The 21,484-nt window shown below is 47.7% G+C and overlaps 1 protein-coding gene across 2 annotated transcripts in view; it reads left to right on the top strand.

Moving 5' to 3' along the window:
- LOC122541970 (DNA ligase 1-like) overlaps nucleotides 1–19,638 on the top strand; it is a 60,927-nt gene extending 41,289 nt beyond the window's left edge. For both annotated transcript variants that reach the window (XM_043679265.1, XM_043679264.1), the window contains 5 exons: nucleotides 2,843–3,030; nucleotides 11,597–11,894; nucleotides 14,186–14,385; nucleotides 17,174–17,199; nucleotides 18,678–19,638. In XM_043679265.1, coding sequence (XP_043535200.1) covers nucleotides 2,843–3,030; nucleotides 11,597–11,894; nucleotides 14,186–14,385; nucleotides 17,174–17,199; nucleotides 18,678–19,291 — 1,326 coding nt within the window. In that variant the 3' untranslated portion in view covers nucleotides 19,292–19,638. The remainder of the gene's footprint in view (nucleotides 1–2,842; nucleotides 3,031–11,596; nucleotides 11,895–14,185; nucleotides 14,386–17,173; nucleotides 17,200–18,677) is intronic.
- The last annotated feature ends 1,846 nt before the right edge of the window (nucleotides 19,639–21,484 follow it).

Here is a 21,484-nt window from a genome sequence, read left to right as displayed (position 1 = left end):
CCCACCCTCCCCTCTGACCTATCCCCTCCATCCCCACCCCTATTCACTCTTTGCTACCTTCTCCCCAGCCCCACCCCCCCATTTATCTCTCCACCCTGGAGGCTCCCTGCCTCTATTCCTGATGAAGGGCTTTTGCCCGAACCGTCGATTCTCCTGCCCCTCGGATGCTGCCTGACCTGCTGTGCTTTTCCAGCACCACTCTGATCTAAACTCTGGTTTCCAGCATCTGCAGTCCTCACTTTTGCCAAAGAAGTGAATGGTGCCTGGACTCCCTGGGGAGCCAGTTGGCTCCATCAATGTGGGGTTCAATCCCCAGTCTGGATGGGGCGTACTCGGGTGCCCTCCTACTTGCCCTGTCCATGGGGGAGATCACAGTGCTGTGGGTCAGACCTGCCTTTGGACAAGAGCACCACAGCGAGAAACAAACCCTGTGGAGGAGGCTACATAGAATTTTACAGCACAAAACAGGCCATTCAGCCCAACTGGGCCATGCCAGTATTAATAGATGTTCAGAGATGTGATTACACTCCTCTGGAGCAGGTGGAACTTGAAACTGGGCATCCTGGCTCAGAGATAGGGGCCCTGCCCCTTCACCATAAGCATTTCTCTACTGCCACCAGATGAGATTTTCCAACAATGGATTTGTGGTCAACATTAGACTCTTAAATCCTGATTTTTTTTAATGAAACTCACCATCTGCCATGATGGGATTCAGACCTGAATTTTGTAGCATATACTACAAACTAACCACTATTTGAACAAAAGGCTTTCCTGAAAAAAAATCCACAGAATCCCTACTGTATAGAAGCTGGCCATTTGGCCCATACTGACTTTCCAAAGAGCATCCCGTTCAGACTCACCCCTCTATCTTATAAACCTGCATTTCCAGTGGCTAACACAACTGCACATCTTTGGGCTGTAGGAGAAGTTCAGAGGAAACCCACACAGGGGTGATAGTGCAAACTCCACACAGGCAGTTGTCTGAGATTGGAATTGAACCCAGGTCCTTGGTACTGTGAGGTAAGCAATGCTAACCACTGAGCCATCATGCTGCTTCTTGTTTTCGCAAGTGCTTTCTGATATCATCCCTAAAAACTTGGATCTTATTGTAGGGATAAGCCCCTTTGCTCCCGATTCCAAACCCCCCAACACCCAACCCAAACGAAAGACCTCTCTACCTCCCCTAGCAACTTCCTTAATCACCTTAAACACACCAGTTAGTTCACCCTTCAGTGTTGCTGAAAAGAGTAATGTGTTACTGAAGCTTTTTTATCTGGCACTCAGCAGGACACTTGCAAGAATACCAAATCTCAAACGAGCTCAACAATTTATACTATGGGAGTGCTGATCGGTTGCCAAGTCAAACCCGATTGGCCAGTGTGTCACCATGGGGGAAAGCAGTGGGTACTGCTGTGCTTTCTGTAATTTAGGTTTGAATATATTCCTCTTGTTTGCAGAGAACAGGTCCCCGTGTATGAATGTGGGTCACTTCTAGCTAGCCTGAGTGAGCCACGTTATAATGTTTAATTGTCTCTCTGTGTCCACACGGTCTTCGGCTTATGACTGTTTTGAATAGTCTCTGAGCTATTACGCCCAAAGTGAGTGTCACTCAAGTTCTCCCAGCTGAATGTTGACCACAATTTTCCCCAGTTACTTTATCGATCAAGTGTATGTGATCAGCTGTGAAGCATTCAACAATGTGCAGGGCTTATGACAGGTTCATGATCCCTCCTGCTTTAACCCTTGGTGTGTGGTGTCATGTTTATATTTGCATGCCTCCTTTGCCACTGTAAAACGCCCTAAGTCTTTTCACAAAAGTGTTATAAAGCTGTATGACCCTGAGCCACATACTGAATTATAAAGGTGGGCAAATCAAAGTTGATTGATCGAAGAGGTAGGCTTTTAAGGAGCTTCTGAAAGAAGGAAGGAGAGCTAGAGAAGGGGAGAGGTTTAGGAAGGGCACTCCAGAACTGTAAGTTTGGAGAAAATAGAACGACAAGAAAGAGAAACAGCAGGAGGCCATTCAGTCCCTCGAGCCTGCTCCACCATTCAATAGGATCATGGCTAAAGGGGTGGCATGGTGGCTCAGTGGTTAGCACTGCTGCCTCACAGCACCAGTGAACTGGGTTTGATCCCTGCCTCGGGTGACTGCTTGTGTGGCGTTTGCACATTCTCCTCGTATCTGCATGGGCTTCCTCCCACAATCCAAAGATGTGCAGGTCAGGCAAAGCTAAATTGCCCACAGTGCTAGGTGCAATAGTCAGTGGTAAATGTAGGGTAGGGTAATGAGTCTGGGTGGGTTATTGTTCGGAGGGTCGGTGTGGACTCGTTGGGCCAAAGAGCCTGTTTCCGTACTGTAGATAATCTAGTCTGACATTCCTCACGTCCACCTTCCTGCCCTTTCCCTGTAAGCTTTGCTTCCCAGCCTGATAGAGGAATCTATTTCCTTCAGCCTTAAATATACACAGTGCTCCCCATGGCAATGAGTTCCAAAGACTGACAACTCGATGAGAGATGCAATTCCTCCTTATCTCAGTCTTAAATTGGCATCCCCTTACTCTGAGACTATGCCCTCTGTTCCTAGAGTGTACCATGAGGGGAAACATCTTCTCAGCATTGATCCTGCTGAGCCCCTGAAGAATCTGATAGGTTTCAATGAGGTCATTTCTCATTCTTCTGAACTTCATTGAGTAGAGGGTCAACCTGTTTAATGTTTCCTTGTGCGACAATCCCTCCATACTGGGGACCATAAATTTGAAACAATTAAAACGTGAGGAGATTTCTTCACGATATGAGAATTGAGTTTTGAGTTGTCATGTTCACTGGACTCTCTTACTTGCAGATTACGAAGAAGGGAGAGGTGCTGAACATTCATAACCAGGTAACCGTGGTGACCGTGGGTGTGACCTCCACAAGCCCGAACTTCAGCCTCCCTAACGTCATGCTGCTAGCCCGACCCATCAACGCTCTGAAGGAGATGATGTGTAATTGTACGGTTTCAGATGATAGATGCCCCATGGAGCTCACCAGGTAAGCAACAAGGTTGGCACCAGCTCATGGCAAGAACCAACGCATGGAGTCCCTGAACATGAGGATGCTTTCATATCACTTAGCAACTATCAAACCTCCCACTCTCACTGCCTGCCACAGATTCATCAATTGATAATCAATGTGCTTGATCATATTATAACATACTGTCTGAGCCCACCAAGTCCTGGGGTGGGATTTGAACCTGGAACCTCTGACCCAGAGACACTACCCACTCTGCCACAAGCCAATCTAGACGGGTTGGTGTTTCCTGAGGGGTTTGGGAGTCAGCAGCTTGGAAGAATGCTTTGCTGCGAGGGTTAGAGAAAGTGTGACAATTAAAAACTATTAACTAGAGATCAGTAATGGAACAAACACAGAGATTGCTGGAGAAACTCAGCAGGTCCAGCAGCAACTGTGGGGAGAGAAACAGAGTTAATGTTTCTTTTTCTCCAGAACTGGAAGAGTCACACCGAGACTCAAAACATTAACTCTGTTTCTCTCCCCACAGTCGCTGCCAGACCTGCTGAGTTCCTCCAGCAATCTCTGGTGTTTGGTTCAGATTTCCAGCATCCCCAGTATTTTGCTTTTATGCTAATGTTATGAATGGCCCAGATACAGTGAGTGGGGATGACCTACCTATTTGGACAGAGGGGTTGGAAGGCATAGATTTAAAGTTAAAAAGAAATTGCTGGAGAAACTCAGCAGGTCTGGCAGCATCCATGGAGAGAGAGAGAGAGAGAATGTTACCATTTTGAATCCAAATTTTTTTTTTTTATTTGCTGACTGGGCCCAGCATTTATTGCCCGTCCCTAGTTGCCCCTTGAGAAGGTGGGGGTGAGCTGCCTTCTTGAACCGCTGCAATCCATGTGCTGTGGGTTGACCCACAATGCCCCAAGAGAGGGAGTTGCAAGATGTTGACCCAGTGGCACTGAAGGAACGGCGATACGTTTCCAAGCCAGGATGGTGAGTGGCTGGAAGGGGAAGGTCACTTCTTTGGAATGGAGTCACACTGGAACCGAAATGTTTTTCTCTGTCCAAATACTGCCAAAGCCACTGAGTTTCACCAACACTTTCTGCTTTGATTCCAGCATCTGCAATATTTTGCTTTAAAGTATTTGGCAGAAAGGTAAGAGCAGGGGTAAGGAAATAATGTTCCAACTCTCTGCTGATATATCGGCAAAGGCAGAAACTCCCATCACTTTTTAAAAAGTACTCAGATATCCCCGAAAGGAGCAGCAATGTGCAGGGATCCTAACTGAGTGCAGCTGGACAGAGGATCGATTGCTTTTGTTGGAATGTCATCTTAGCGGTCGGTGCTGGATTGTGATGACGAGCAAATCACAAGATTGTTACAGACAATAATTAAAATAAAAACAATGTGTAAAATAATAAAAGGATGGCACAGCTCATAAACCTTTCAATGCACAAATAACTACAATATGTTGCAAAAGTGCAGGTCACTTTATTTTACGGATTAAAGTTGAAAGGCCAGCTTCACTTCACAATTTGTACCACTGGAGATCACAAGGTGTCAGGCTGAGGTCTTTAAATTGTCAAGCACTGACATAATGTTTATGAGTGTTATCAAGTAGGGGATTGGGTTTTTCATCGCCTTGTTTTATCCCTCCATGGGATGGAGACTTTGCTGCCAATGTTGGCCCAACTCATGCCATCAAACTGATTGGCACTCTCAGCCATTTGAGAGGGCAACGCAAGATCATTGTTGAAGGTCTGTAGGCCAGACCGGGTAAGGATGGCAGATTTCCTTCCCTGAAGCACTTTAGTGAACGAGATGGGTTTTTACAACAATAGTTACACGGTCACCATTAGACTATTCTTTGAATTCCAGAGTTTGAAGGTTCATCTGCTATGTTGGGATTTGAACCTATGTCCCCAGAACATTAAATGGATGGCTATCCCGGTGACATCTCTTCTATACCACTGCCTAGGACATAGCCAATTGCTGTATTTGGTGATTTTTCTCTTTAACTGCGTCACACAGGTGTTTGTGGCAGGAGGGAGTGCCAATAGGAAATAGAATTCAAGAGTTTCCTCATGAAATCCAGACAGAACTCTCCTCACATTTTAGCAAGGGAACACATGTTCCATCATTTGTATGAAGCTAGGAAGTCTTCAACTACCAAGGATGCACTCTGACTGGCCTCCTGTGTTACAAATTTTCTCTAGTTCTTAAATACTGTCACAAGAAAGTATGAAGAAAGACTAATCTGGTTTGCTGTCTGCTATCCATGAAGTCACAACTGTAGTAGAGTCTTTCAGGCAGCACAGGACTTGAGTTATTTCTAACGGGAGGCACACTACTCCCTTAAAGATTTGTCACTCTTGCGATTCTGTCCTGATGATATTATGGCGAAATACCCCAACTGTGTGTCTCACGTGTGTCAGCAATATTCAAGCAATGGAGCTATTGACTGATCAACCTCCTATCGATGGCTCAACAGATTCAGATTTTAGATTTCTAAAAGATTTTTAGGTTTAGATTTGTATTGTCATATGTGCTCAAGTACAGGAGTACAGTGAAAGTGTTTAATGCCACCACACAAGGCGCCATCTTTGGTTCAAAGTACCGAGGTACAGAATCTTAAGAACAAGGTCAAAAGAAAGATCAAAGTTAAAAGTAAAAGATTAGAGTAAAATTTTTAGATTTAGGTAGAAAAATAAAGGCATAAAGCCACAAGTCAAACATTACAGTATTTTGAAAGGGCTTAGTCACACTGAGACCCCACTTCCTAAAGGGGCTCGATCTCCTCCTGCTTTCCCCTCACAGTCCATTCCAAGAATCCCGACACCGGGTTTACCACACTACTGCCTGATGCAACTGCTGATCCTGCCAATCTGCCCTGAGTATTGATCTGGGCCTTCTCCATCACTGTAGCTCACTGAGGCTGACTGCAGAGGGCGCCCTGCCCCTAAAGGCCATGCTGCCAACGTCTCGAGCTCTGAGATGGGCCCACCGAAGTCAATGACACCTCTCCTCAGCACCACTGCCCGAAGGCTTGCTCCATCCGCACTGGGCGTGCTATCCCCAAGGATCCAACTCCTGCCACCAGTGCTGCATGTGCTCAGGAGGCTGGGCCCGCTCTTGTCATGTTGAGGATGCCGAAAGGCCTTATCATCAGCCACGAGGCACAACCAGATCCACTCTGCACTGCCGCAGCCTCCTGGAACCTCCTTCCTCACCCGAAACCTGAACTGGACTGGCATTAGGACTGCTTTGACAGAAGCCATGGGGACACTGAATTGGCCTCCACTGTAATTGTTGTGAGTCGACACTACTGGGCCTACTTGTGTCTAAACTGCTGGGCCCACTCGGGTCTACACTGCTGGGCCCACTTGGGATCTACACTACTGGGCCCACTCGGGAGCTACACTACTGGGCCCACTCGGGGTCTACACTGCTGGGCCCACTCGGGGTCTACACTGCTGGGCCCACTCGGAGTCTACACTACTGGGCCCACTCGGGGTCTACACTACTGGGCCTACTTGTGTCTAAACTGCTGGGCCCACTCGGGTCTACACTACTGGGCCCACTCGGGGTCTACACTACAGGGCCTACTCGGGTCTGCACTGCTGGGCCTACTTGGGTCTACACTGCTGGGCCCACTCAGAGTCTACACTACTGGGCCTACTCGGGTCTACACTACTGGGCCCACTCGGAGTCTACACTACTGGGCCTACTCGGGTCTACACTACTGGGCCTACTTGTGTCTACACTGCTGGGCCCACTTGGGGTCTACACTGCTGGGCCTACTCGAGTCTACACTACTGGGCCTACTCGAGTCTACACTGCTGAGCCCACTCAAGTCTACACTGCTGGGCTCACTTGGGGTCTACACTGCTAGGCCTACTCGGGTCTACACTACTGGGCCCACTCAGGGTCTACACTACTAGGCCTACTCGGGTCTACACTACTAGGCCTACTTGTGTCTACGCTGCTGGGCCCACTCAGGGTCTACACAACTGGGCCTACTCGAGTCTACACTGCTGGGCCCACTCAAGTCTACACTACTGGGCCTACTCAGGTCTACACTACTGGGCCTACTCGGAGTCTACACTACTGGGCCTACTCGGGTCTACACTACTGGGCCTACTTGTGTCTACACTGCTGGGCCCACTTGGGGTCTACACTGCTGGGCCTACTCGAATCTACACTGCTGGGTCTACTCGAGTCTACACTGCTATGCCTACTCAAGTCTACACTGCTAGGCCCACTCAAGTCTACACTGCTGGGCCCACTTGGGGTCTACACTGCTGGGCCTACTCGAATCTACACTGCTGGGTCTACTCGAGTCTACACTGCTATGCCTACTCAAGTCTACACTGCTAGGCCCACTCAAGTCTACACTGCACGAGGCACAACCAGATCCACTCTGCACTGCCACAGCCTCCTTGAACCTCCTTCCTCACCTGAAACCTGAACTGGGCTGGCATTAGGACTGCTTTGACAGAAGCCATGGGGACACTGAATTGGCCTCCACTGTAATTGTTGTGAGTCGACAATACTGGGCCTACTTGTGTCTATGCTGCTGGGCCTACTCAAGTCTAAATTGCTGGGTCCACTCGGATCTACACTGCTGGGCCCACTCGGGAGCTACACTACTGGGCCTACTCGGGTCTACACTGCTGGGCCCACTCGGGGTCTACACTACTGGGCCTACTCGGGTCTACACTGCTGGGCCCACTCGGAGTCTACACTACTGGGCCTACTCGGGTCTACACTACTGGGCCTACTTGTGTCTACACTGCTGGGCCCACTTGGGGTCTACACTGCTGGGCCTACTCGAATCTACACTGCTGGGTCTACTCGAGTCTACACTGCTATGCCTACTCAAGTCTACACTGCTAGGCCTACTCAAGTCTACACTGCTAGGCCTACTCGAGTCTACACTACTGGGCCTACTTGTGTCTACACTGCTGGGCCCACTTGGGGTCTACACTGCTGGGCCTACTCGAGTCTACACTGCTGGGTCTACTCGAGTCTACACTGCTATGCCTACTCAAGTCTACACTGCTAGGCCCACTCAAGTCTACACTGCTGGGCCCACTTGGGGGTCTACACTACTAGGCCTACTCGGGTCTACACTACTGGGCCCACTCAGGGTCTACACTACTAGGCCTACTCGGGTCTACACTACTAGGCCTACTTGTGTCTACGCTGCTGGGCCTACTCAGGGTTACCAAAACTGGGCCTACTCGAGTCTACACTGCTGGGCCCAGTCAAGTCTACGCTACGGGGCCTACTCGGGTCTACACTACTGGGCCTACTTGTGTCTACGCTGCTGGGCCCACTCGGGTCTACACTGCTGGGCCTACTTGGGTCTACACTGCTGGGCCTATTCAAGTTTGTGCTGCTGGACCACTCATCACTGCCGATGCTGTCACAGGGACCAAGCTCTCCATCAAGCGGTAAGTAAAATAAAACTTTTAAAAATGACAGAAGAGAGAGAGAAAAATTGAAGAAATGAAAAGAAAAGCAAATGGATTGGGTAAGCCCTGGGTTCAGAAGCCCTGCTCTGTCACCATCTGTGAGGTGAGGGAAATACTAAACACCACCAGCAAGTCGGAGACATTCGATTGCATTATTCAATGCCGGTGGGATCTTGCTGTGTGCCGGTTGTATGCCGTGGTTGCCTACAAGGCAAGCCTCGAAAGCTATTTGCTTCTGAACGTGGAAACATGACCCTTTTCCATCTGGAACAGAAACTGGAAATGCAGAGCAGGTCCAGCAGCCGCAGTGAAGATACTTTAGTCACTTACCATCAGAACTGGACAAAGGTTAGAGACATAGCAGTTCTTAATCAAATTCCTCCCAAAGTCGCTCACCATCCTGGCTCGGAAATCTGTCGCCGTTCCTTCGGTGTTGCTGGGTCAAAATCCTGGAGCTCCCTCTCTAAAGGCATTGTGGGAGGACATACGCCCTAAGGAGTGCTGCATTTCAGGGGGGACAGCTCACCACCACCAACTCTGGGGCACTCAGGAATGGGCAACAGTTGGTGACTTCAACATCCCCGACCTGCGAAACCAACATCCACTGAATGAATAAACAAAATAAAAGATCATATGACACATGAGCAGAATGACCTGGCCTCTACTGCCTTCTGTAGCAATGAATTCCATAGATCCATCATTCTCTGGCCGAAGAGGTTTCTCCTTATCTCCATTCCAACGGTCTTCCCTTTACTCTAAGGCAATGTCCTCAGGTCCTAGTCTCTCCTACCTATGGAAACACCTACTCTGTGCAGGCCATTCAGTATTCTCTAAGTTTCAACCCCGATCCTCTTAACGTGCATTGAGTATAAACCCAAAGTCCTCAAACGTTCTTGGGACTTGGGACACAGAGGGAAAAGAAAATTGTGGAAGGGTCTATGGTTGGGTGGAAGTTGGAGTGTATAACTTTACAAATGGGATTTCAGTGTAAGGCAAAAAGACAAATAACGTAGACAGGCAGGAGGCTGGAAGAGCAGGGAGCATCAAGAGGTGGAGAAGTCTGATGTTTCGGGTATAATCCTTCAAGTTGTCCACTTGGATTCCGACATCTGCAGTTAGTTTTGTCTCTGATTAAATAAATAAAAAAAGGGGGGGGAAGGATGGAATTTAAATTCCCTTATTAAATCCTCAACTTTCTCCAATTCTGACCAAAGGTTTTTAAATTTAATATTGAAACATTTTTAAGACAGAGGTAGACAGAGGTCATTCTTAATGACCAAGGGGATGAAAGACTATTGGGAGGAATGTGGAGTTTAAAATCAGATCAGCCATGACCTTATTGAATGGAGCAACAAGCTCAAAGGACACAGTAGACAACTTTGTTCGTATGACTGGAAGACGTTGTCTCTTCACAGACCCTGCAGATCTACAGAGCACTTTTTCTTTGATTGTATTTCGGATTGACAATTTTTACCCTACTTGTCTCTGCAGAATCAGGAGCAATACACAAATATGCCACTAGGTGGGAGTAACTGACTGCTCTAGGACTCAAGACATCAAAGAATCGCATCCATTCAGAGATGGTGATGGGGAGGAGAGATAACAGGGAATAGAATGAGATTGAGTCTGATCTTGGCTTACTGAGACTGACTTGGATTCTGAGTGTAATAAATAAAGGCCTTCATAGCAAGAGGAATTGAGTATAGGAGCAAAGAGGTCCTTCTGCAGCTGTACAGGGTCCAGGTGAGACCACACCTGGAGTATTGTGTGCAGTTTTGGTCTCCAAATTTGAGGAAGGACATTCTGGCTATTGAGGGAGTGCAGCGTAGGTTCATGAGGTCAATTCCCGGAATGGCGGGACTATCATATGTTGAAAGATTGGAGCGACCGGACTTCAATACACTTGGGTTTAGAAGGATGAAAGAGGATCTGATTGAGATGTATAAGATTATTAAAGGATTGGACACTCTGGAGGCAGGAAGCATGTTTCTGCTGATGGGTGAGTCCCGAACCAGAGGACACAGCTTAAACAAGGGGTAGGCCATTTAGAACAAAGTTGAGGAGTAACTTCTTCACTCAGAGAGTGGTGAGTGTATGGAATGCTCTGCCCCAGAGGGCAGTGGAGGCCAAGTCTCTGAATACTTTCAAGAAAGAGATGGATAGAGCTATTAAAGAGAGTGGAATCAAGGGTTATGGGATAAGGCAGGAACAGGATACTGATTGTGAATGATCAGCCATGATCATAATAAATGGTGGTGCTGGCTCGAAGGGCCGAATGGCCTACTCCTGCACCTACTGCCTATTGTCTACTAATAACAAGGTTTTTGTAGATTGGTCCAGAACTTTCCTAGCTGTACTCAGTGGGGGAAGTGATGCAGAAGGAATGTCACTGGACTAGTTGAGTAGATTGGGCCTGTACTCATTGGAATTTAGAAGACTGAGAGGTCACCTTATTAAAACATACAAGGTTCTTCGGGGAATTGACAGGGTGGATGTTGTTTCTTCTTCACAGGATCCCGACCATGTGGAAAGACACCACTTAGCCCATCGAGTCCACACCGACCCCATAACCCTACATTTCTCATGGCTAACTCACACATCTTTAGACTGCGAGAGGAAATCCACGCAGACACGGGGAGAACGTGCAAACTCCACACAGTCACTCGATGCTAGAATTGAACCCGCGTCCCTGGTACTGAGAGGCAGCAGTGCTAACACTGAGCCACCCTGTTCTTATGGAAGAGTCTAAGACTAGAGGGCGTGCTCCCAGAGAAAGGGGTCACCCACTTCAGACATAGATATATGGGGGGATTTCTTCTCTCAGCAGATGGTGATAGTGTAGAGTTCTTTACCTCAGAGTGCTTTAGAGGCTGGGTCATGAAGTATATTCAAGGCTGAGCTGGCAAGACTTTTAACCAGGAAGGGAATCGAGGTAAAAGTGGAGATGAGAATTATCATATTGGCCATGATGTCATTGAATGGTGGAGTGGAGTTGATGGGCTGAATGGCCTACTTCTGCTGTAATGTATTTGGTGCCTGTTCCACCTGTGTGTGGATCACCATTGCTTGCTATGCGTTGATGCTGGTTAAGTTTTCTTTCTCTGTGTTTCTGGAACAGGCTCTTTCCCCTGAGTTTTGTCAACATCTCCATCCATGATGTCTATAACCGGCGTCTCCGCCTGAAGCTGGCCAATGGGAGGGCTTTCTACCTGCAGCTGTACGTCCACCCTGAGTGTGAGAACGAAGTGTTTGAGCGCTGGATGAAACTGGTGACCCTCCTGCACACCAACCCTGAGGAGGTGTACGGCTACGAAGCGGTGACACCGGAGATCGAGTGCATCCTGGAGCAGGCCAGTCTGGAGACCTCAGTCACCACGCTCTCTGACTGGCAGCTGGAGCCACCAGAGATGTCGCCGGTAGGTGATGTGCTTGGTTCAGAGCAAGTGGGGCTGGGGAGGGGGGGTTGCATCGGGGTGGGCTCAGCTTCCTGCCCCCTGGCAGTGCCCTTTCCGCATGGGGCATCTCTTAGTGAGAGGCTGTGACCATCGAGAAGGTGAGGCTGAGGCTACTCTCAAACCAACTGTGGTCTTAGTGAGCGCTGGAGCAGGCTCGAGGGGCCGAATGCCCTCCTCCTGCTCCTCAGTTGTATGTTCGTGGGTATCGGGTAACTACTTCACAGGGAGTTCCAGCCAGACAGCTCCTTTCTGGGCCCACTTTCCTCTCACATGTCTCCCAGCTCTCCCAACAGGTGTGTAGTGGCAATGCACCTGGAGTAGCATATCAGTGGTATTGGATGTAAGGTTCAAGTCCCACCAGAGCCACCGCTGGACTATAAATTCAATCAATGACCTTTATATATCTTGTGGTAGTGTCCCGACCTCTGAGTCAGGAGTCCCCGGTTCAAGTCCCAGCTGCTCCAGATTGATTAGAAATAGTCTGTAACTGAAAGGTCTTCCAGGTAACGGTGACCATCACAGCTGTCGTTTTTTGTTGTTGTGAAGAATCTATCTTGTTCAGGGAAGGAAATCTGCCCTCCTGTCCTGGTCTGGTCTATGTGTGACTCACATACGTAGATCGTCAGTGATGTGGTCGATTCCTAACTGCCCTCTGAAACAGCCCAGCAAAGGAAGGGCTTCAACTGTTGGCCCAGCCTGGTGATACTCACAGGGAAGAATATTCCTAGCGCAGGAACCGATGTCTCCAGAGTTGAATTCCATCAGCCCTTCCCAATTCCTTCATTCCCCTTGTCCAATCCTCTCCCCGTCGCTCTGTCCATCCGACCTTATCTACTTTTATACACAATATATTTCCCTCTCCTCCTTTCCCATTCCTTCCATCCTCACCTCTTGCCCTCTCTCTCTTCCTTCCCCTTCGGTAAGTTGTCCCAGGCCAATCCTGAGGGAGTGTAGCCTGGCGGATGTGCCATCTTACCACTTTCTGAAGGAGGGGCTGCTTTGAAGAAGAGCCCAGGAATTATTCCTGCATTCCTGACCAGTATTTATCACTCAGCAAACACTGCAGAAAGCAAAGCTGATCTGATCGCTACCTCACTGCTGTTCATGGGAGCTTGCTGTGTTGTAATTGACAGCTCTGTTTCCTACAATTCAACTTCCAACCCATGGCTATTAAACATATTGGGACCCCTTACTGGTATTATGCATGAAAAGGTTGGTATGCACATCTCTCATTTCATCCCCTGTTAATATTATCTGCTTGTTGGAGAGCTGTCATGGGTTCCATAGGGAGGTGGAACTCCTTCTACAGTCATACAGCATGGACATAGACCCTTCGGTCCAACCAGTCCACGCCAAATATAATCCCAAGCTAAACTATCCCACCTGCCTGCTCCTGGCCCATATCCCTCCAAACCGTTCCCAGTCATGTACTTATTCAGGTATCTTTTATACGTTGTAATTGTGCTCATATCCACCACTTCCTCAGGAAGTTCATTCCACATGTCAACACCTTCTGTGTAAAACAGTTGCCCCTCGTGTCTTTTTTAAATCTCTCCCCTCTCACCTTAAAAATATGTCCCTAGTCTTGAAATCCCTCATCATCAGGAAAATGACAACTACCATTAATCCTGTCTATACCCTTCAAAGGAAGTGCCCACATAAACACACACACATACAAACACACACACACATAAACACACACACACACAAACACACACACACATAAACACACACAAAGACAAACACACACAAACACATAAAAACACACATAAACACACACAAACACACACACACACATAAACATACACACACACACACACACACACATGACCCTCTGTGTGAAAATGTTGCCCTTTAGGTCCCTTTTAAATCTTTGCCCTCTCATCCTTAACCTATGCCCTCTAGATTAGGACTCTCCCCAACTTAGGAAAACGGCTGTGACTATTCACCCTATCCATGTCCCTCATGATTTTATAAACCCACCTCCACATTCGTTGGTTCAGTACTGGTCTGTCCTTGCCCTGCGTGCTCAGGGGCAGTGTAGGGAGCTAGGGCCACAGTCTACATCGACTGAAATGAGAACTGAACCTGTGCCTTGTGGCATTGTGCTGAACCAGGCATTACCCAGGTGAGCGATCTTTCCCCTCTCCCCGTGTCCCGCAGGAACTCCTTATTGCTTTCCTCCCAGACAGCTACGCAATCATTCGCCTTTCCCTGTTGCTGTGTTCTCCTCCTCCTCCTCACCGCTGCAGGGCATGAGGGAGTACTACGAGGCAAGTCGGGCGAGCAGCAAGAAGAGTAAGCAGAGCAAGAAGAGCAAGAAGAGCAAGCAGAGTGACAAGAGTGAGAAGACCGACTGCAGTGAGAGGACCCAAAGCAAGAGAGAGGGAAGCGATGACGAGAGCTTGCCTGACTTCGACCATGACCAGGAACCCTGGCCTCCTGTTGAACCGTGGGTATTCCCATCCAAAGCCTAGAATTCAAGCTGGCTCAGTTGGGGAGGGGAGGGTGGGCACCCTTTGTGACCGACTCCAAGGGGGATAGGTTGAAGTCCCACTCCAGGAAGACTCCAGATTCAGGGAGCACTTTGCACCCACCGTTTTGCTGATGAAACGTTAAACTGGGAATTGCACACCTGCCCCCCCCCCCCCCCCCCCCTCAAAACCCCAGGTGGATTTTTGCAGAGTAGCCCAGTACCTGTCCCCAGGTTACTGGTAGATACTTGTCCATTAATCCAATTGGTGATCTGGTTATTCTCTAGCTCCTGTTGCTGGAAGCTTCCTGTGCACGAATTAGCTGCCACCTCTCTTGACACAACAAGGCGGGGCAAAGTTTGAAACCATGAGGTTGTGAAAGATGCTATATAAATGCGTTGCATTTTTACCTCCGTTTCAACTGCATTGGTGAGGAGAGGGTTCCAGTGAGGGATGGGGGTTGAGCGGGGTGGTCTTGCGAGAGAGGGTTGGCTGCTATGAGAGTTCTGGTGCCCACTCTGAAGTGGCGGTGATGGGAGGGGTTTTTCGACAGGGGTTGGTGATGGTTCCTTCTGCTGATTTCGTTTTGCCAGTAAATTCCAACACCACTTTGAACGATCAGAAGTGATTCCTGGCATCTGTGCATCCCATTGAGATCAACAGTCAGCCCTCAACCCTTGACTTTGTTACAGACTCATTGAGTCATACAGCATGGAAACAGACCCTTCGGTCCAACCAGTCCATGCCAACCATAATCCCAAACTGAACTAGTGCCACCTGGCTGCATTTGGCCCATATCCCTCTAACCTTTCTCTTTCACGTACTTATCCAAATGTCTTGCCTTAGATTACAGCTGATCTCTCTCTTAAATCCATTCCAGTTCTGCCACTATTTATACCTTTGCCTAGCAAACAAAAAATCTAACACACAAAAGATTTGACCGTGAGACTCTGCGCGGAAATTACAAACAGGGCACTTTGAATTCTTCAGAGAACCAGCCCCTCAATGGTGTAACTTGTGATTAAGTGTTCTCTGGATGTTCCTGTAACATACAGGTATCAAAATAAGACAATGAGTCTGAATCTTACACACCAGGTGAGGAGTCAGATCTCAGAGGACGAGAAATTATTGTCCCATTCCACTGCTGCCTTTGTCAACTCCCAAATCCAACTCCACACTCCCGGCATCAATCTGACCAATAATGGAGCCAACTGACTACCTGGAGAGAGAGAGAGAGAGAGAATAGTGATGGAGAGAGAGAGAGAGAAGAGCGATAGAGAGAGGGAGAGTGAGAGAGACAGAGGGGAGAGAGAGATAGGGGAAAGTTGGGAGTTTCTGTGATACACTGCACGTTTTACTTGCATGTTGTGGCCCAGACTTGTGGATAGTGATAGTAGAGGCTCCAATTTTCTCTCCATCATATGGCTGGCCAGGAACCTTTCCCGATTTACTGCATACCATTGGCATGGGTTGGATGGATTTGATGGTTGACATTCTGTGGTAGGCCACATCATGAATTCACCTTCCTCGTCCTGGAGTGAGACCCAACCCCTGAGTTTCTGGTTCAGAGACAGGGATGGTTTCCTACTGCACCATGAGCCCTCTTGGCCTTAAAATGTTGAATATGGATACGACCAATGAGGGGCTAGAGGTCCAGGAATTAAATTGAGGCTCGCCATAGCAGATTTACCGCTGGGAATTAAAGTTAATTCCTCCCATTCTGGGATGGTTTTAGTTCAGATCCAGAAATTTAACAGAAATGGTCAACATTATGACAAAGTTTTGGTAAATTAAATAAAGAGACACTGTTTTCACTGAGAGAAGGATTTATAACCAAAGGAAACAGATTTAAAGCTAATTGCCAGTAGAACCAGTGCAATGGAGGGTTTGAGTTAGAAGGGGAGGCTGGATGGGCTGGGACATTTTTCACTGGAGTGTAGGAGGTTGAGGGGTGACCTTGTAGAGGTTTGTAAAATCATGAGGGGCATAGACAAGGGGGGTGGCAGGTGTCTTTTCCTTAGGGTGAAAGATTTCAAGATGGTGGGGGATATTTTTTAAAGAGAGAGGAGAGAGATTTAAACAAGGGGCAGGTTTTTTTTTTTAACACAAGAGTGGTTCGTATTTGGGGGAATGAACTTCCAGAGGAAGTGGTACAATTACAACGTTTAGAAGGCATTTGGCTCAGTACGTGAATAGGAGATGTCTGGAGGGATATGGGCCAAGTGCAAGCAGGTGCTAATGGCTGAGTTTGGAATTATAGTCAGCATGGACTGGTTGGACTGAAGGGTCTGTTTCTGTCCTGTATGACTCTATAACTCTACAATGGGGAGAAAATATTTCCCACATTGTGTTGTTGTGGTCTGCAACTCACAGCCTGAAAAAGCAGTGGAAACAGATTCAATCGGGACTTTCAAAAGATAATTGGATCATTGCTCAAACTCTTTGCAGAGTTAAGGGGAAAGAGCAAAAGGAGTGTAACTGATCAATAGCCCCAGTTTGCCCAAGTGCTAAGCCAGTGTCAATGGGCTGAATGGCCTCAACCTGTGCTATCGGATGTTGGTGAGCACACTGCTACTGATCATTCGAGAAATAGTCATTCTGTTACCGTGGACAAATCCCCTTCTCTGACCCTCTGACCTTTCCAATTAAACTCACAGGTTGTGATCTTCCCTTAAACCTTGTTCATGGATTGTGTGGTGAATTTAACAGTTGGCGATAGATGCCATGCTCCCAACTTACCCCCAACTTTTATGGTTTGTTCCACAGGCCGAAGAAAGAGAAGAAAAATCGAGGTATGGCATTGGATTCACAGGCTGACCATGAGGTCCTCTTGTTTTGGGTAAAATAGGACCGGGTATCAGTGAGGGCTGGAGGGATGCTGGGGTTAGGGTTTGGGGGTGGGATGGTGACGATGGCTGCTGGGTTAGGTTTTCCTGGTGTTCTTCCTCCTGGGGAGTAAGGCTGGGATTTTTCAGGAGTGGGTATTTCCCACCCCAACAGCCTAGCACGTCCCTCCCGATGTCGGATGTCCCATGGCTATTCCTAGCGTGAGGGGGTGATCCAGTAAGGGCCTGTATCCCCCGAACATTGACCCAGGCCTCTGCATCATTGGTCAAGTGACATTACCACTGAGCCACTGTTCCCCTGGAGCATTAGGACAGTCCAGAAATAACAGGAACTGCGGGTAAAGGTTTCAGCTGCTGATTAACTGATACATGGGTTGATCGGGTGATGTTATGGGGGTGGAAATGCACTGTCACAGTAGTGGAGAACTTATATATGACAGGATTGATAGGTATGGTGTGAAAACGGGAACAGGATACTAAGTTGGATGATCAACCCTGATCGTATTGAATGACGGAACAGGCTCAAGGGGCCGAATGGTCTACTTTTGCTCCTATTGTCTATGTTTCCACGTGGTTGGAAGTTCAACTCAGAGCTAAGCGGTCTTTATCCATTCATGGTATGTGGGTGTGACTGAATAGGCCAGCATGGGATGTCCAGCCCTAATTGAGAAGGTAGTGGTCAGCTGCCTTCTTGAATTGCTGCAGTCCTGAGGTGTAGGGACATGCGCAGTGCTGTGAGGGAGGGCGTTCCCAGAATTTGACACAGTGACAATAAAGAATTGGTGTTACAGTTCCAAGTTGGGAGCATGCGTGGCTTTGGAGTGGAACTTGCACCTGCAGCCCTCATCCTTTCCAATTATAGAAGTCACAGTTTCAGGATGTGAGATCAAAGCTGTCGAGCTTCTTGAGTGTTGTTGGAGCTGCACCCATCCGGGCAAGAGGGGAGTATTCCATCACACTCCTGACTTTATAGCCACTGGCTCAATTTCTCTCCATGGCCACTGTCTCAGGTGATCCAAGATTGTAGCACTTTCTGAGTTAAGGTTTTGAGTCCAACATGACAAAGTGAAGAGTCATACCAGACTCAAAACATTAACTCTGTTTCTCTCTCTGCACAGATACTGCCCATTCCTGCTGAGTTTCTCCATTTATTTCTGTTTTTATTTCAGATTTCTGGCATCTGTAGTATTTTACTTTAGTTGTGATTGACTTTTACCTTCCCCCTGAAATGGCATCTCAAGCCTCTCGGTTCAGGGGCAATTAGGGATAGGCAACAAATGCCAACTTTGCCAGTGATGCCCACGTCCCGTGAATGAATTAAGAAACAAATTAGAATGTAATTCCTGATTATGTATTGAACATGAAACCATTGAGTTTGCGGCCTTCTTTGATTTGCTGAGCAGTCTGTTTGCTTGAATTGGCAGGAAGGTCAATAGGTTTCAACTTCTTTAACAAGGGATCGAAAGAGAAGCTAACGGATAAGGAACATCAATCTCAAAAAGCCAAGGCAGCACCACCACCATCTCCCACAGTCCAAGGCCAAGAGAAAGAGTCAAAGGCGATGCTTGAGAAAGAGGGTAAAGGTGACAGGAACAAAACAAAGTCGAAACAGAAGGACAAATCCAAGGGCAAGGAAGACAAGGGGGATAGGGAGAAGAAGAAACAGAAGACGAAGGAGGACAAGGAGAAGCAGAAAGCAGACAGGCAGCAGGAGAAAGAGAGGCAACAGAGGGAAAAGGAGGAGAAGAAGCAGAAACAGAAGGAAAGCATGAAACAGAAAGGCAAGGATGACAAGAGAGGGCAGGAAAAAGAGAAGCGGCAGCGGGAGAAGGAGGAGAGGCAGCAGAAAAAGGAGACCAAGCAGCGGGAGAAGGAGGAGAAGAAGCAGCGAGAGCTAGCAGACAAGAAGGGAAAGGACGACAAACGCGGGAAAGAGAAAGAGAAGAGGCAACGGGGGAATGAAGACAAGAAACAGAAAGACAAGAAGAAACAAGGCAAACCATCAGCTTCCAAGTCCAAAGAGAAAGTGGATGGATGAGATATCGACAGCTCATGGCAGGAGTTGAGAGCAAGAGTAGGGAAAAGACTGGAAGATGATAAGAGTTATCGAATGGATAAAGAGAATCCACAACAGAAGTGAATGGCTGGTGTCTAAGTGTATTAGAATGGATCTAATACCTTCAGGTGAACTGGGAATAAAATACTTCCTTGCAATTTATTTTGGTTTTGACAAAGGTTAAAGGTCAAACTCCCCAAATACTTCCTTGTGATTTAAATTCAAAATTCACCCATTTTATTGGGAGAAACCTCGATGTAAGTCCTCCATGTGGGTTGGCTGAGAGATACATGAGCAGCTGTCCCTGCAACTTTCCAATATCTCGCTGTTCCTCTGACACACTTTTCCCTGGTGTGATCAAATTGTTTTGTTACATTACTTCCTGTTGTGGGAGCAATTGGTCAAAGACTTTAGATTAAAAAAAGAAGTATCTTTCAAATCCTACTTTTTACTTCATTCTTATGTGCAGTTTTATTCAAGGACAAATAAAAAAGGACAACAAACTTGGATCCCTCTTTCCATGCGCGGCAGAAAAGCTTCTAAAGTGTTTCAGAATCCCCCTGAAATTCCCAATGGTTAGTCTTCCCTTTATCCCACCCCATTCCTGCCTCATCACCACAAACCTTACCCCTCATTCCGCTGAGAGTATTGAGTTTTCCTTAATTTCAGGCACAATGTCAAACCTATCCCTCTGTGTGTGAAAGATCCCAGGAGATCGGCAAGGTGTGAGGGGACAGCTTGTAAAATCTCTTAGTTGGCCTTCCCACTGCTGTCCTGCCTTGACTGCCATGTTACAATAGCACAGGCCGGCTCACCTGTCCTTGACTCAACTCAGGCCAACAAATTGGGCAATTAATGGCCCATTAAATGTGTTTTCCCACCCACCTGCCCTCAGTCCTGAGGCTTGTAGGAGTGAGTTCAAGGATGGAGGGGATGTTGCCCTCCTAATGACTGGGGGGGGGGGGGCGGGGGTGAGGGTGTCACCTTGCTCGACGACTTCCTCCTCTCAGACGATGAAGCAGCAAACTTCACTATCCAAAAACACCCTCTGCAGTGCTACTGAAGGTCTGTTGGGTGGTGGTTGAGGCACACTGGCACCAAATCTTCAGAGTGAGGGGAATTCAGGGAGTGGCAGTGAGCTTTTGGACCTGCAGGTAAATTGGAGAATGGATGGGGTATATCAGATCAGAGCCCTAACACGCTTTCGCACACCCCCATGCCCTTTTTCACACATGATCACTCAGTGTCTGTGAGCCTGGGAAGTGGAGGATGGGAGAGAATATCAGGTTTGACTTACTCTGTGGAAATCTGGAACACTCTCCCAGAGAAAGGGTACAGGTGTTGTGGTAGGAAGTCAATTGAAATGTTCCAAACTGTGATTGACATGTTTCTGAGGTGAGGGTGGTGAAGGTTGATCAAAGCTGGCTAAATGGAGTTGAAGTACAGCTGATGTAATGGTGAGACTAGCTGGAGGGGCAGAATGTACTCTTTCAGTTCCAATGTGTGACTTCAGACTCCAATGTAACGGCTAGGCATTCTGGTCAATATACAATGGCAGCAACCATGAGGTTATTAAATTGTCATAAGCAGCCATCAGCCTTGAGAATGTCCTTTTGGGAAGGAAATCTGTGGTCCTTACTCAGACTGGACCTAGAAGTGTTTCCAACCCTACAGTCGGGTCTAAACTGACCTCTAAAGGGACTGAGAAAACCATTTTAGTTGGCTTGGTATCAGCCTTCTGAACTCATTGGAAGGCAATGGCCTGGTGGTATTATCACTGGACTGTTAATCCAGCGATATAGCTGATGTCCTGGGATCTGAGTTTGAATCCCACCATGGCAGATGGTGGAATGTGAATTCAACAACAAAAAAGAAATCTGGAATTAAGAGTCTAATGGTGACCATGAATTCATTGTTGATTGGTGGGAAAACCAATCTGGTTCACTAATGTCTTTCAGGAGGGAAGCTGCCATCAGTACCTGGTCTGGCATACATGTAACTCCAAGCCCACAGCAACAGGGCTGTCTTAACTGCCCTCTGGGCAATTAGGGATGGGTAGTAAATGCTGGGCCTAGCCAGCGATGCCCTCATCCTGTGAATGAATAAAAAAAATTAAACCTGGACAAGTCAAATTGGCCTTACCAGCAATGCTCATATCAGTGAATGTCAAACTGA

The sequence above is a fragment of the Chiloscyllium plagiosum genome, chromosome 39 (assembly GCF_004010195.1).
Source record: "Chiloscyllium plagiosum isolate BGI_BamShark_2017 chromosome 39, ASM401019v2, whole genome shotgun sequence".
In the NCBI taxonomy this organism is placed as follows: domain Eukaryota; kingdom Metazoa; phylum Chordata; class Chondrichthyes; order Orectolobiformes; family Hemiscylliidae; genus Chiloscyllium; species Chiloscyllium plagiosum.
Note: the sequence above shows the minus strand (reverse complement) of the source record. Positions and strands in the feature narration are given on the sequence as shown.